A 15759-nucleotide genomic window follows, 5' to 3' on the forward strand; every position below is an offset into this window, starting at 1 on the left:
TGGATGCTCTTTAACGTAATACAATCTAATAATTCGTACTGATTCTGAGAATTTCTAATACTTCTTCTGTAAAATAATATTCGTTACATCTTGGACGATTGGACATTTCGTTCAATTAAACGAGAGAGTATCGAAATATACTCATAGTTGAAATCAATAATTACTGTTACAATCAGCGCAAATGCATTAGTACCATTTATTGAGCTGCCAATACAGCGTAAAATAAACAGAGGAAAATTCGGGGCTCCATGTATATTTCAAGGAGCAAACGGAGCTTTATTCTACGGAACTTAACATTCGCCTCTCGTTTCAGATACGAGATTTTCAAATATGTACTATATACATTATGTTGTACGTTTATATGGATTTCATGATGAACAAAGCAACGAGTACCGATAATAAGAGAATCTATGCAAAAATCCACATCTATGCAAAATATTGCAGTTTACGTATACATGAAAACTCATGCATTTTGGTTATGCGAGGATCGGTAAAATTGCACCAACGAATCATACATGTTAGCAAAAAGGTAATTTGCTTTTGATCTACATAATTTTAGTAAAAAGCGTGCATTTACATACGTGCGAACTAGTATCACTAAGTTTAAATTTTTTTTTAGCGTCATGGTATTAATTATTGTTCTTGTAATGTAGTCACGCGTAATGTAATACTGTTGAATATTTGATATATCAAAATTATTATATCAACTCCTTCTCACGACTAGAAGAGCCTACTTTATGATTAAATAATAATCCATAAGCATATCTCTATGTTCCAGCGTATTACTATTCTCATTTCAAAGATTGTTTGAATACGATCGGAGCTATCTAACAACGAATAAAACACCACCACGAGGGGACTGCTACGGGAAGAGTGTCGAGTCAAGGTGTATCATCTGCCATTGTGTGCACACGTCTCTCTGCGAATACGCAATTTTAGAGAGCGGAGAGGGATGCAGATTACCGGCTGGTAAGTGCATGATTATCCTACGAGAGGAGCCCGGCCTCGTGCAGTAATGGAGGTGTGAATGATCGTAAGATGTCATTTTCTTCTTTATTCACTAATATGTGCACCGGTGCATCCGACGTGCATCCGCACGCGCACGCGTACTTTACGATGACGAGCAATGAATGGAAGCAGGTTAAAAAGCGTATTCACTGTCGTACGTCGTAAATCGTTGTGTAATAAATACTACGATCTCGTCTGATGCGTAGACTCTAGATGTTTATTCATTTATGAGAAATTTCAATCTGTAAAAATGTATAAAACGTGTACGTGTAATCTGCAAAAGCACACAAAATACGTATTTAAAGTAACGTACATGAACATATTCAGAGCTTATAATGTTAGCTTAATAAATATTCGCAATCACTACTATCAACAGTAACTAATAGCATGCGAAAAGGTAAAAATGGAAAATTTAGAACTCTGCAAATGATCATCGAGCGGTACTGTTCAACATTATGGCAAACATATTGCGCACATCAGGATCAGAGGTGCATTTTAGAATGACCAGGTTCGAATGAAGCGCGATAAAGACAAAAAGTAACGATTCGTCTCTTGGCTGCCCCTTCGTAGTTTTTCGCGTTAGTCTGAAAGGCTTCAACGGAGATGAAAGAGCGGCTGAGGGTGCTATACAGAAACAACACGCGACTCAGAGTAAACGCAGACACTTTGTTTTCATTGTTTCGCCTTGTTGGCCGACTCGCGGCCACTTGCATCCACGCCTGGGGCACATGCAATTTTGTCTTTTTTCTGCTTTAATCCTCCATAGGGGAGAGCTAATAATCGTCTTGACCAATCTTTTTGATTCACTTATTGACAAGAGTGCCAATTAAGCAATCTCAAGCAACCTCTTTCCTACAGTTCTATTCTAATGGATCTTGGGGTCATGCGATTGAAGAATAATCTTTTAAGTATTCAACAAAAAGATATTGAACGTGAAAAAATAAAATGCGAATTTATCAGTTATATAACTAAGGTTAATCTACGGTGAGACATTTTATCAATCATGTAATGCGCTACAATTTCAGGGTATCTCTGCAATACAAATGACGAAGGATGGCAATACGAAAAGTGATTACGATCTGGGTTAAGTTCTAAAAGCGTCTCGTCGATAAACGAATGCTGTTATCCAGCCCAGATAAGACCGATTACAGGGACTTTTCAATTTCTTTCCTTGTATTCGACTAATTGCAAAAATTATAAATCGAGGTGATAACAGCAAATGGTCTTTTCAAAGTAAGATGACATTTGATCTTTTCAATTTTTCAGACAATATAATTTTCCTGGCCACTTTTACGGATGCTAATCATTTGATTTTTTCCTTTTAAAATGTAATAGAAGGCGGTGTTGTTTTTCCGTTCAGATAGTTTGATAAGAAACAGTAATTAATCGCAATATACAATCGCCGCAGAAAAAATAAATAAAACATTTTGTAGAGTATAACAGATAATAGGATAGCAGATCAATTTGTTCAATTTGTTATTTATCTAGAATTACGTACTTAACTTGAAAGCAATAATTTTATAAAAAGAACTTCAATCAAAAGTTCATTCCTTGTCTATATAGGAGGGGTTCGACTTTCGAACAGTTTCTAAAGAAAAGCAATGGAAGATTGCGCAATATATAATTTGAAAATTGTGCACGGTGGACACGACGGTATCGAAAACGTCGCTGCAACATCCTGTTACGTCACTGTCACATTATTTATGCTTTGAATATGTTCAGAATACAAATTTGAAGTTCGAACCGATTCATGATATTTGAGATATTTCAAATTCTGGCAATTTTTTTTTTTCGAACCCTTCATTTGTAATTTACAGTATACATTTTAAACGTACATTTAGAACTAAATATATTGATATAAGTACAAAACTCATATCAAATAAGAACTCTTATATCAAATAAAAACTATTTAACTTTAGTAGATTGAGAAACACTGCTACTCTGCACTAACAGCTATAATATTTTCTCCAGATCTCGTTCAATATATTTTATCGATTTACGAAGAAGGAGAATTCCACGCTACCGTAACAATATCATCCTGACATTTGTGTTTCCTGGAATTCGTGAAACCGCAGAGTAAATAAAGCAGGTATTATCATTGCAAATTCAAATGATTATATGGAACAACGGAATACGCAGTAATAATGGCTTGACTTCTACGTGAATTAAAATAAGCAACCACCATCGGGATTTCGACTCTATTGGTATGTTTTTTTTTTATTAATAGGTAAATTTCTGTCTTTATAATCAAACACGCAGTAGAAATACTAACAATTTTGATTTTTACATGAGATTCGAATAGGTTTGCCTTAGTTATTACGTCTATAGTGAACCTGAGACAATGTATAGCTATTCTGTTATTTGAACAAATAATGAATGCCAATTAGTAGTCAAAAGCTAATGATGTTAATTAGAATGTGCATGTTGATGCTGATATTATTGTGAATTCTAAAGTGAGTCTGGTGTTTCATTATTAAAAACGTTAGCAGAGCTTGCGTTGATCTCCTGAGTGTGCTGAAAGCCAGTATTGTCATGCCAGATGTATTTGCTATGAACATTCTATGATAGAATGGCGCATTATTTTCTACATCTTTAATTAACAGTGTCGAGTATTAAAAATTTGTCACACTTAGATTTAATTTTTTAAATCCTATTTTTTCTTATTTAATATAAATTACTATTCGTTATAACTTTTCCTATTTAAAATATTTCAATTCTGTTGTATTGAAAAGTGAGTTAGAACAATGATTTCTTATAAAGAGTTTTTTTAATTTAAATATAGAACGTATTCATTATTGCAAATGAAACAAAAACTGCATCTTTTAAATGAATAGAAAAATGTTCTCACTTTTTCTAGTGACTAAGCGATGAATAATGGTAATTAGAATGCACAATGATTCTGTGAAAAGTGATTCGAAATACGACTTCAAGGACTGTTCAACGTCATTGTTATGAGCCTGACAATGAATAATTGCATTTCGGAGATGAGAATTGCGTGGCAAGCTTCTAGCAAAATGTAAATAATTCGGGTCCATTTAAAACGAATACTGTTTTATAAATGAAGTTATCGCCAGCCATACTACGGCACGCTCTAACTCGAATCTCAATATTTGTCCAAGATGTTAAGCCAGCAAATATTACGCAATTGCAATTATACGTGACTTGTAATTTTCCCCTAAAGCTATTTGAAAACAATTTTCTGTACGTATTATGCTTTTATGCTACAGATCAATTATTAATTGTATTATTTTGAAAATTCTAATTTGAGTCCTTTTTCGTAGATTGACAAAGAAATGAATAGATAAGTAGCACGATTCACCGGATGCGGTCGTTTCTCGCTGGCTCCGTTAATTTGTGCAAGGAATCGCGTCGAATTATGCGAATTCCGTCAAGTGGTACCACTATTTCCGTGATAATCGACCAAGTATTCATCAAATTATCACTCATGTTCCATTTTGGTCGTGCGAAATCGGAAATCATTAATCGATACAAATTTCATATTAATTTTAATAAGAATATGCGGCAAATGCTGTGGAACTATAAAATAAATAATTTGTTCTTTATTATATTTTACAGTATCTTGCAAATACAAGATATTTTATCCTACTATGTCCCTCGGACTGGAATGCAAGTGGATAATGTCAAAATGGCGACTTATGCGCTGCCCTCGCAAATTTCTTCCGGTTGGTTCTTACGATTACACAGTGTCCGGTTTCATATTTTATGAAGATAAATTACCTACGACGCACAATACGTCAGAATGGAAAAACTTGGAATGAACAAGTTATCGCAGTAGTTTACTTAATTAGACTATAATAGGTAAGTTACAGCTATAAACATTTTTATAGTATATAATCGACCATCTTTTTTTTTCATTACTGTTTCTCTTGTCATTTGATCATTTTTACCGATGAAGTGATTATACCTGTTGTATCAGTATTGATTAGTGGCGCGCCCTGGCGGTCATAACTGGAAACTACTTTGCCGCGAATTCAACGTGCGCAATAATTCAAGATACATTGCATTGTCGGTAAGTCTTGAAGTTTTACAGACTATTTAATCTTGTACAGTAGTTTGTACTGTATGAATATAAATGAATTTACATTAATTTAAATACTTATAGCAGACTACATAGTATGTAAAAATATTTAATTAATCGTTGTGGAAGGAAAATTCAGTACTGCAACACAGTTCATCTTTTTTTAGTCTAACGAATTAAATTTAGATAGGTATCAAATTAATTTTCGATTCAAAAGTAATGAGTGGAAGTATAAATTAATGCGTCCTTAGTTTCAACAATGATGCAGTGACATATGTCAAGTACTCATACGAGCTAAATATCTAAAAGAAGATGACGGACTAACTGTTGCTTGCAACAAGTGTTAGCCAACTTGTATTTTTAAACCCATGTAACTTCATCGCTGGCCTCAATTATTGGACTCGAGATTTTAACCCCTAACACGTTTGTCATTGTTTCAGTAATTGTGCTTCATTCTCTGAGTTTCAGTTTCTAGACTTCCTTAATTTCAATTTCAATAAAACTTAATTAAAGTACTATTTATAATATATATTTAAGAAAACTTCGAAAACTGAAAAATAAAAACATAATAAAAATTACGAACATTTAATCCATAATATAAGATCGTCTAGTAATTACAAATATTAAACAGAATATTTAATGTAAATTTGACATTAAATTTCTAACTAATAATTATCGCACTAAGTGAAACCCATAACTATAATGTTTATGTGGCACTATCTCATGAGAAAGAATGCACAGCTCTCTACAATATGTAGCGTCAGGTATCGTTTCATTCTGAGAAACATTTTGCGACTCATTCTAGACGGCAAGACAAAACTTCTAAGAGGTAATTTTTAATTCTAACGTAAGTTCTAGAAACTTCGATGTCATATTCAAAAGCATATACGGATAATGTCAAGGACGGGCTAAAGGTAGAATAATAAGCCTACATAAATGATTAGAATGTGGTATAGTCTTCAATGAAAAAAACTTTCCATCTCATAATGGTGTATATCCTTAAGGTATGTGTATAAATTTTCGTATAATAGATACGATGGAAGAAAATGAAATTTTTATAATGGTTAAAGATAATCGTCAGTGTTCATTGTTCAACCATATTAGTAGGTTTAAGATTTAACTATAAAAAGGAGTATAAACCATATCCTACAAATATTAAATTAGGACACTAAAAAATGTGCGCTTGGACAAATGGAAAAAGATGAAAAATAGGAAATAGTATAAAAAAAAGATAAGAGGAAAATATGAATATACAATTGGAAATATTAAAATCCATTTGAGGAGATCCGGAAGCTTGTCCTACTCGAGGGTTCAAAGACCTCTTGAACAGAAATAATTGCTCTCTAGATGTGCGTTGGAAAGCAGTCCAAGACGCGTTTATTGTGATTAATAGTGGACATTGGTTAAATAGTACTCCGTATTTAGTACTCATGTGAACAAGCAAGCTGATGTATACTATTAAGGGTAACACAGCGCTAAAGGAAGCTTCCATAATGAAAATAATATATATGTAACAGTCTTTTAAATAGAAAATATAGAAAATCATTATATCTATTATAGTTGAAGGAGACTCGGTTAATTTTATCAAATCAGCGTCGCTCGACTGAATTTAAATTTGTCCTCAACATTTTCATTGATATTTCCTTATCCAAGTATAACGATCGTGAAAGGTTTTCTTTATCCGATTATGTAAAGAAAAGCGTAATTTTCATTCACCGTGAAAACTACCAGGTAAAAGAGTTAAATATCATAAGTGCAACAGGTGAGGAAAGAGGAGATGACATAAATCGATATCCACAATCTCTAATAATCACGATTAATCTAATAATAAATAATATACTACGTAATTTGTGCAAACAAGGTACATCTGGCATTAATGCACTCGATTACCATCCTGAAAAGAAACCAGTGAAAGAGGTAATTATAATTTCTGAGATTGCATTTGAGTATGTAAAACTGGATTAGTTTTGCATATCAGGACTAATGACTATCCTACTAATTACGTTAATTATCGTCTCTTAAGGTTCATTTAAAAATTCGACACGCGATCAAGCGAAGGATACCAGGGTAGTACGTGTTGTGTCGCGAGGAATCGATCAAAGGGAAACATAGTCGGTAGACAAGCGTGCATTCCGGTTCTGCAGTAGTATGGAACACGTTCGTGTATGCACGCAGACAAACGCGAATGACGCGTTCCTTGCATGCAGAGCCCCGATCGAGAGACCGCCAACTATCAATTTCCGTTTTGAATTACCAAACGCCATAACGTATGCACGCGCCGCTCAAACGAATCTCCGGTCTTCTCTGGCTTAACGAGCCTCCTACCAAGAAACGCATCGATGCACTTTTCTTTACTAATAAGACGCCTCCTTCTTCCGCATGACCATTTTCGACCGACGATAAATCAGTTCGCATGCCCTAGAACGGTACTGAAATTTTTAACCTTCGCCATCTCTTGGAAACTGCTTAAAGCAAACTGGGTTTTTGTAGAATATCAGACTACATATAATAGTGATCTACATAAACGTCTTCCAGGATTAAAGATTCTTTTTGAGTTTAAACTATTCAAATTAATTAATATTAAATACAAGTTACATATGAACGTGATTAAAAATTTTTGTTGCATATTTAAGGTTATGGCCCAACATATTTGTGAGCGATATGTAAAACGTGTTGAAAGATTCACTGCCAAGAAATAAGGATAATTTAATTGCAACGAAATGGTAAGAAACGAAAACTAGAAGATAATAAACGATTTTTATATGTGTCTATGTAGAATTTAATTGTATTTTATTAGGGTAATTGCAAAAACAAATAATTGAAAGGACGCCTTTAGAACGAGAAATTTGAGAAACACTGAGCATTCCTGGCCTTACGTAATCATGCTGCACCCACTCGTTTTACTGTACTGTGGTTTGACCGTAATCTGTCAATTTACTTTTGACAGTATTCCCGCAACGGAAATCCGATGCAACGCACCTCATGATTTGCATATTCGATACATTTTGAAACCGTCGAATTCGATATAGACTAAGATGACAGGATTTGAAAATTACGTAACGATTGGAAACACGTTAAAATCATACCTGCGGTGAGTTCAAATCTTTCCTGAAATTGTTAGGCAGAAATTGAACCGATCGATTCGCATTTGGATAGTAATCGAAATCGACTATTAAGGTAATGAAGAATCAATTCAAATCAATGATGTATATATTTGCATTAGATTATTGTAAATAATTTATATAAATGCGTTTTTATCAATTTCGACACATGGAACTGTATAAATTATTTCTAATTAATACTTTATATTCAATAATTTTAAATAACAACATTAAAATCAATAGCCTCGAGAAATGAACGTTTCTTGTGAAAAGAAGAACCACATAGTTTGTAATACGGCATTATCGAAACCCTTGAAGTAAAATCGTTAGTAATGTGGATAAAATGATGGCAAACATTACTTTTCAAAAAATCGGCACCATATTAAAATTATTGAATGTTTTACCATTAGTTATCATTTTCAAATTTTGATACACTCAATTTTCTAAACTTTAGACATTCAAAATTCAAGTTTTTAAATCGACTTCAAATTAGTACACATAATAATCATATTTTGTAGAGTAAAATAATGCACAACCTTGAAATACGAGAAGGGAAGCCATCTCATGTTTTTAGCCAGTTTTTGCTTCGACACATTCTGCCATGAATCATGCGATATTTTTCACGTAACAAAGGTTAATGTTTTCAATAGAATGTCTGTACGATCACAAGGCAGAAATGGTTGTTTTTGTGTTGTTTCAGCATGTATAGCAGGCTAGATTAGTGTGTTAATTGCAACAGCCTATTCTGTATCCTGAGACAAATTACCATAGGCTGTTATTTCCACTATTTTAGAGTTATTTAAAGATACATATATCATAGAGCTGAATAGTTAAATTATTTTTGATTTCTTTAGACTACTATTTTGCAAATAAATTACAAATAATTAATCCAGTTTCATTGGTACACCTGGTCGATCATTGCCTAACCTAGAAACCGGTATGGCGCAAAACGTGCCGTGCAATTATTACCACCAAGATAATCGATGATCAATTATACAATGAATCATTTTCTAGATACACAGCGTGCAACGGTAAAATGTCTGTCGATTCACTAAACGCCAATGATTGAACCGTGAGAACAAATCGTGCCGATCTCCAACGGTCGCAGAAGTTGATCGTTTAAATATTTGCCGACAACCGAATTGGGACAAAATACTTTTTAGCAAGTATATTTCCTTTACAATGATCATATTCCTCTTTTCATTATTCAATATAATAGAATTAAGTAATATCCACACGTTCACAGATAAAACTCGTTAAACGATCTACAAAAGAATATTTCAATTTTCTGTTTGGATCGACATAATTTTTTAAGGCGCGTTAGAAGAATGAATATTCAGGAGTACACGTTCCATGCGAAGGAGTGAAATTATTCCGCTTACCTTTATCAGACAAAAGAAAGTCGAAGGATGTGTTCTGGGCTAGTCCTCGAGACACGTCGTACGCAGACACGAGTTGGAAACGAAGTGGCGCGGAATCAACTCGCCTCGCGACAGCCGAGAACCTCTCCTCTCTGCCTCGACCAATCGCATCCCTTCTTTGTGCATACCCGTCCCTCACTTCCCGGCCTCACCCAGAGACGGTTCGCGGTCCAGACACGTTCCTCCGTTCCGTTGTTTCTACGAGGACTCGTCGGTTGCTACCTCAACTTTTTTTTCGTCCTAATTATTATCCTCCGCCACATTATTACAGAAACAAACAAAAACCATTGCAAGTAACCGTAAAATTCGATAAGTTTTAGAAACCTCGATCATTGAGCATTGATAGCGTGTTGATTGCTGAACTTATAATAATATATTGGGAGCTTGCGGACTTTGTGAAAAAGGTAATCAAAATTATATGTGACTATTTATGGTTCATCATGATTTTACAGATCTATTTCAAAATAATGCCTAAAATAGTAACTGAAACAAATACTAAGGTCATTTTGAGTTTCTTCTTTTTTGTGATTTCTTCACGGTTTCGAGGTAATAACTGTCGACGATTCTGATCGATAATCGAATCGATAGGATAGGTAGCGTCAGCCAAGTTCAGTTAGTCGAACTTCGGAGGAAGGACAACAGTAAAAGTTGAACGTTTATTAAATCTATGGGAAAAGATATAAAATATGCATAAATATATTTCTTGTGTACATTATTATATACAAATTAATGGAACAATATAAATGTAAATTATTATTATTATATAATTTCTGTAGTAGATTTTTATAACTTCATTGTTTTCAAAGAAAGACATACACATGTTAGCGTTTATAATATTTTTTATATATATATAATCTTTAGTCAATGTTGTGGTACGATATATGATCGATAATCGTCTGGTTTAATTATACGATCAGTATGTTGAAGTCAATGACTCTGAAACAGAGGACTGACATAGACAAAATAACTATTTAATTGTTATTCATGTTAAAAAGTACGATAGATACATACTTACTTCTTGATATTCTTCTGGAATGGAGTATCAAACGAAACTTATTTTTTAATTTAATTACAATTTAATTTAGATAAAATGACTACGTTAGTCAAAACGTAATCTTACATCCCGAGCAAGGGAAATGAAAGGCAATAGATGGCAATAAATGGTTAATCTTAACAGAATAATTGCGACGAAAGTCCATTTTCTAATTCAGTAATGATTTATTTCAGGTAAAAGGACTATGATAACCAAAGATTATTATTACTCTGGATGAGGAACGAAGAAACAGGAAGGCGAAAAACAATTAACGTCAAATCACTCGTAAACCATTCCAGATCGAGTAAATTGCAACGTCCTCTTACGGAGGACAAGGTCTGCTCTCTATCTCATGAATCATACCGTTAGTAAAGCGTGCCCAGGCGGTTCTTTCACCGTTCCCGCAAAAAATGAGTAGCTAGTAAGTTCAGTGATCTGTAAAACGGTTACGACTAGCGCCCAATATAAGCGGTGTATCTTTTAAATGTTTTAAATCATTACAATGAAGCACGTCTATTTTGTTTATCCGCTCTATGCATATTGAACATGTTTGTTACTTTAATCAGACACTGTACAAAGTGTAAATGTAACGGTCTATAAATAACGGATGCCATATTCACACCTGTGCTTCTTCAGCCGATTATGACGTTGTGTTTGTCGACCGTGACACAACACGCGTACAAAAACACATAATCTTCTCTCAGTGTCTGGCGGCCATTTAATTCTACTGCCTCCCTGAGCTTTCCGAGACCTTAAAAATGACGTCACTTGAGAACATCATCCTCAATCCCCCTTACACATCCAATTGCTCGTTTCAGGGATCTCCCTATTTGTGTTCGTAAAATTAATTCATTAAGAAGTATTATTCTTGCATCGTATAGTTATTATTTTCGGGGATTTTGAGTATAAGCTGTGAAAGAATTATTCCAACTCTACGCAAGAATTACAGCCAACATTATCAGGGATTCATAAGTAACATTTTACATTTTCCAATTGTTTATTAGAGTAGGCTTCTTATGTTATACTCATAGTATGATACTTTTGAGTCAGAGTACAATGCCCATGGAATGTTTGTAATTATTTTGCGTTGTTTGTTGATCTTTTCAAATGCCTTCTTATCAACCGGTCCATTTTCGCGTCGTTCCCGGGATTCTCCAGAATATATAGGTCATGGAACATTTCCGGAGAACGGTGGAACACCGGGAGTGTCGCCTGGCCGTTACGAAATCAGCTGTGCGCCTGTCGGTGCTTGTTGTAGGTCGCGTTCAGGACTCCCCTCGATCTCCCCTTTACTCTATACCTCTCGTTTCATCCACTGGGTTAGGAAACTAAGGAGTGGGGATATTAAAGGTCGCCCCAACGCAGGGATCAATACAAAACCTACATACTACCTTCCCTATCAGGCCAATAGGAATGCCCAAAATGATCCTTCTCGTCAAATATCTGAACAGTGCCTGCTTCTGTTTTAAATGTGCAATTTACCATTATCAAGAATTGCACGCTAGGATTTTTTGAGCTTTATAAATTATTATATACGGTATTAGACAAATTGAGGTAAATATTTAAGTGTATAACTCTGATATTTGACAGAGAAATGGCTGGAACGATATACGCTCAAGTAAATTTGTGACGTATTTTAAAATTCAGGATGATAACCAGACTGTGGAAGGCTTAATATAATATACAATATGATTAAACCAACTGTTTATTCTTGATAACGTTACAGGAAAGCGTATTGTTTGTTCGTTCGATTTTTTCACGGTCATCCAGTTTTTCTTCTACCAGTTATTTCTTCCTTTGTCGATCAATTTTCTAATATTTTTAATTGAACTTATAAAAACTTTACTTTTCATTTTAGTCGTGCCGTCAATATCAGCTAGCGTATTGTGTATAATCGATACGAGTGAAAATCGATCGGTTTCGAGGAACGATTATTATGTTCGAGGAAGAGTACAACGCGTGTACTTACCATCGGCGGTTTAAATAAGAAAGTTTCCGCTTGAAGTCGAGTCGCGAAACTAAGACAGTTCTGCCCGAGGTTATTATTAAAAATATACTAAAAATTCTGTACCACTGCAACGCGTCATCATCGTTAAAAGAATTACATAACATGTCGAGCTGGCTAGGTCCGGCTGGCAAGTCGGAAAAAGTTACGTCAATGGCCAGGGAGGAAATTATTTACTTTTCTTCGCTTGCCCCTTATTTTTATCCTCAGAATTGCTTTATGACGTCTTCATGGCTATGGTTCAACAAGAACCTGCCTCTTCCATTAAATTACCTAGCATACATTTCTGTGCGGGGTTTGCTTTGCAAACTTGAAATGCTTAATTACATGTCAAACATTAAATTCATTATTCATTCGTAATACTTTCATAAAAAAAAAAAATAGATTCATTTTATTTGTCAGTAATAAATGTTACTGGAATATATAAAGTTGAAGATGAGTAAATTATATACGAATGGCAGTAATATTATGTGACTAATATAAAAAGGCAGGTAATTCTACAGAAAGAAATATATTTTCATTCCAAATTTTATTAGCGTTACTAATGCTATCACATTATATAAACTGTAACAGTATTACACCGCTAGTTTCAGTTACATAGATTATTAATATCTGCATTGAACATACTTTATTCCATTTTTAGAAACCCGACGCCCAAGTTTCTATTTCAAACGGTCCAGAATATCGCAACAGGAATACGAACATACTCGCTATTCAGTACTATTCCCGCTTTCTGCAAGGATGTAAAGGCTAGAAGAGAATTGCGTACGTTGAGGAGCATGTGGAAGAAGCCAGTGGACAAGAAAATTGTTGTTGGACCACGGTCGCAGTAACGACCGCTTTAAATACCACAATAAATGCGTTACTCTGCTCCGAGACCAGCGATTTTATCACGTGACTGGCAACGAATACGACAAATATCTGTCGTCCACTTATATTCCGTCAACGTAGCATCTATCAGGGCGCTATTTTTACGAAATGCGTCGGGCGAAAAACAAAACCATAAATTCCTACCCTGTCTGAGACCGTGCATAAGGCCAAGAAACGGTTTTCAACGGGTCACAGGCATTGGCCAAGGGCAGTTCTCAATGTCAATGTCCCGGGAAAGATGGAGAGCATTGCTGTGGGCCCACTGTACGACTTTGACACGTCCGCTTCAACCAAATCACCGGTGACCACCGTTGATGGCCACTTTGCTTGTTCATTACATAAGTGTTGGCGATTCTATCGCGTTAGGTATATTTGTTTTCCGTGAAAATGCGCCAGCCGCGCCAAGATTATCTGCTGGCACTTCGAGCGTGGAGAACGTATCGCAGCAACCGCTTCCTTATCGATCTCGCGCCGCTTTTTATTGTTTTCGTTCGAATTAATTATGAAGCTTTCACGGCTCACACGATCTTTAGATGAACTGGTAGGAAACGGGGAATGTACGGCTTTGGTGCTTGGTAAAGATCAGTTGGTAATTTCACGGGCTTTTAACTCACTTCTTATTTCAATTTCAATTGATGAATGATACAGTAAATGTATACAGTAAATAACGTACTACTATGAAAGATGGATTGCTCTTTTTAGTATCTTTTTCAGATATTTTGGTCTCTTCGTTATAAGGCTTTTATATGTGATATTTGGTTGAACTACTTTTGTGCAAGACAAAAATGAGAAATATTAAAATCCTTCGTAGAAAGACTTATTTTTAAACGTACTATTTTAAAGTTTCAAGAAGTTTGGGAAAATTTAAAGGTACTTCTCAAAATACTTGTTAAATTATTTAATATTGTTTGACATACATAGATTATAGTGATTATCCCTTTCTTCATTTTAGACAAATTTCAGAAATAAGAAGACTATGATTATTTGGCTGTGATTTTTATTACAGTACAAAGAAAATTTCTGTTGGAAAAGATATGAGGACACTTGTGCTGTATAAAAATGAAGCGATCATGCGCAGAGGTAAACTAGGTATCTGTCTGATATTGACACAACTTATCGATGAAACGGTTCAAATTTAAACAGTGGGAGTATGTTTCAACGAGTACTAAGCCTCGTAAGAATCGTGGCGATTGACACGTAGAACTTTCTGTGGCGGTTATTTGATAAAGGCATTTCATGATAATGACTAACGAATTCTTATTAAGCGTTCCTGTTATATCACACAACTTCCTGTTGTAGCGTTCATACAGATTATATCAAATAACTTGATAATGAATTTTTCTCAAATTTTGTAGGTCTCCGTACTTTTTAATGTCTGTTAGGTAAAAATTATTCTTTCAAATCAATAATTCAGAAAGCATAACAGGTTTTTTTTATAACTTCACTACTAAATCTGTCCGCGACAATAATTTAGTGGACTCATTTTGATCAATTGATGAGACCGAGTTGATACACGGCCAATGAAATTAGCCAGGAGGACAATTAAGCGCATCGTGCAACAAATCATAAACAAGCTCGTCATTGTCGATACACAGAAGCGGTCGCAACTAAAGGAAATTCTGCTTGCTGTTGTTCTTTTGTTAGCTTTCATCCACCTTCTATATACTAAACACGAGGACAATGACGATGATTCATAAGTTATGAGTTAAATGAAATTGTTGCTGATGTTATTGAAGAGGAAACTACTCCATGGAACTACTGGAAAATTACTTCTTGAGGAAAGTATTATTTTACTTAGTTATGAATAGCGTGTTTGTATCATTTATAACAAAAGTTACAATAACTTTTCTTTCAAGCATGATACCGTGAGGGAAACTCTGAGAATAATCGATCGCATACGTGGTTCGATCCGTTATTTCTTGAGAGGTTGCTATCTCTTACGCAAAGCACAATATCTAGTGGTTCAGAGGTTCAGCTTAAATTTAGCGAGGAATTTCGCTAAGTCGACGGGATGCAAAGGCTGGAGGGCCCAGCCGGCGCTGGGACCGAAATACACGTCGGTTACACCGATGAATCTCCTCGAATTGTTTCTCTGCGCGTTGTTTTTTCTCTGTTTGCTGTATCCATGTCTCTGCAAACGTAAATCTTCTTTGCCCGTGGTACAGTCGGACGTATAATTTAGACATAAAGGCTTTCATGAGTATTAACAACGTTATCTCACGGTGATATCCTTCTGCTTTCCTCTGTGCTTCTGTTACGCTACACGAATTGATTAATTAATT

The 15759-nt window shown here is 34.9% G+C and overlaps 3 protein-coding genes and 1 long non-coding RNA gene across 11 annotated transcripts; all 4 read left to right on the plus strand.

Annotated features, from left to right (window-relative positions):
• Positions 1 to 40: 40 nt before the first annotated feature.
• On the plus strand, positions 41 to 1330 carry LOC143428044 (uncharacterized). 2 transcript variants are annotated; one of them, XR_013102388.1, is made up of 2 exons: positions 41 to 68; positions 779 to 909. It is a non-coding gene; the product is annotated as an uncharacterized LOC143428044 (long non-coding RNA). The 2 variants fall into 2 exon arrangements; XR_013102387.1 differs by lacking the exon at positions 41 to 68 and adding an exon at positions 441 to 529 and having other exon boundaries at positions 779 to 1330.
• A 585-nt stretch (positions 1331 to 1915) lies between these two features.
• LOC143428437 (uncharacterized) lies at positions 1916 to 4805 on the plus strand. Of its 4 annotated transcripts, none has more exons than XM_076903295.1 (3): positions 3087 to 3212; positions 4128 to 4209; positions 4290 to 4805. In XM_076903295.1, exon 3 carries the CDS (start codon positions 4331 to 4333, stop codon positions 4733 to 4735), a length of 405 nt encoding a protein of 134 aa, XP_076759410.1. In that variant the 5' UTR covers positions 3087 to 3212; positions 4128 to 4209; positions 4290 to 4330; the 3' UTR covers positions 4736 to 4805. The 4 variants fall into 4 exon arrangements, with proteins under 4 accessions (XP_076759412.1, XP_076759410.1, XP_076759411.1 ...); XM_076903294.1 differs by lacking the exon at positions 3087 to 3212 and adding an exon at positions 3928 to 4024; XM_076903297.1 differs by lacking the exons at positions 3087 to 3212; positions 4128 to 4209 and adding an exon at positions 1916 to 2241.
• Positions 4806 to 7752: 2947 nt separating this feature from the next.
• LOC143428041 (uncharacterized) lies at positions 7753 to 14037 on the plus strand. Of its 4 annotated transcripts, none has more exons than XM_076902622.1 (4): positions 7753 to 7770; positions 7845 to 8224; positions 10797 to 11016; positions 13365 to 14037. In XM_076902622.1, the coding sequence occupies exon 4, from the start codon at positions 13465 to 13467 to the stop codon at positions 13780 to 13782; it is 318 nt and encodes a 105-aa protein (XP_076758737.1). In that variant the 5' UTR covers positions 7753 to 7770; positions 7845 to 8224; positions 10797 to 11016; positions 13365 to 13464; the 3' UTR covers positions 13783 to 14037. The 4 variants fall into 4 exon arrangements, with proteins under 4 accessions (XP_076758737.1, XP_076758739.1, XP_076758738.1 ...); XM_076902624.1 differs by lacking the exon at positions 7753 to 7770 and having other exon boundaries at positions 7844 to 7923; positions 7995 to 8224; XM_076902623.1 differs by lacking the exons at positions 7753 to 7770; positions 7845 to 8224 and adding an exon at positions 10153 to 10314.
• On the plus strand, positions 9558 to 15078 carry LOC143428043 (uncharacterized). Its single transcript, XM_076902626.1, has 3 exons — positions 9558 to 9973; positions 14430 to 14651; positions 14952 to 15078. Exon 1 carries the CDS (start codon positions 9558 to 9560, stop codon positions 9864 to 9866), a length of 309 nt encoding a protein of 102 aa, XP_076758741.1. The 3' UTR covers positions 9867 to 9973; positions 14430 to 14651; positions 14952 to 15078.
• Positions 15079 to 15759: the final 681 nt, after the last annotated feature.

This window comes from Xylocopa sonorina, chromosome 10, assembly GCF_050948175.1.
Source record: "Xylocopa sonorina isolate GNS202 chromosome 10, iyXylSono1_principal, whole genome shotgun sequence".
Lineage (NCBI taxonomy): Eukaryota > Metazoa > Arthropoda > Insecta > Hymenoptera > Apidae > Xylocopa > Xylocopa sonorina.

Bases quoted from the DNA above. Each gene is read 5' to 3' on its own strand.
- LOC143428437 (XM_076903297.1), top strand. From the start codon at position 4,331: ATGCGGTCGTTTCTCGCTGGCTCCGTTAATTTGTGCAAGGAATCGCGT.
- LOC143428043 (XM_076902626.1), top strand. From the start codon at position 9,558: ATGTGTTCTGGGCTAGTCCTCGAGACACGTCGTACGCAGACACGAGTT.
- LOC143428041 (XM_076902622.1), top strand. From the start codon at position 13,465: ATGCGTTACTCTGCTCCGAGACCAGCGATTTTATCACGTGACTGGCAA.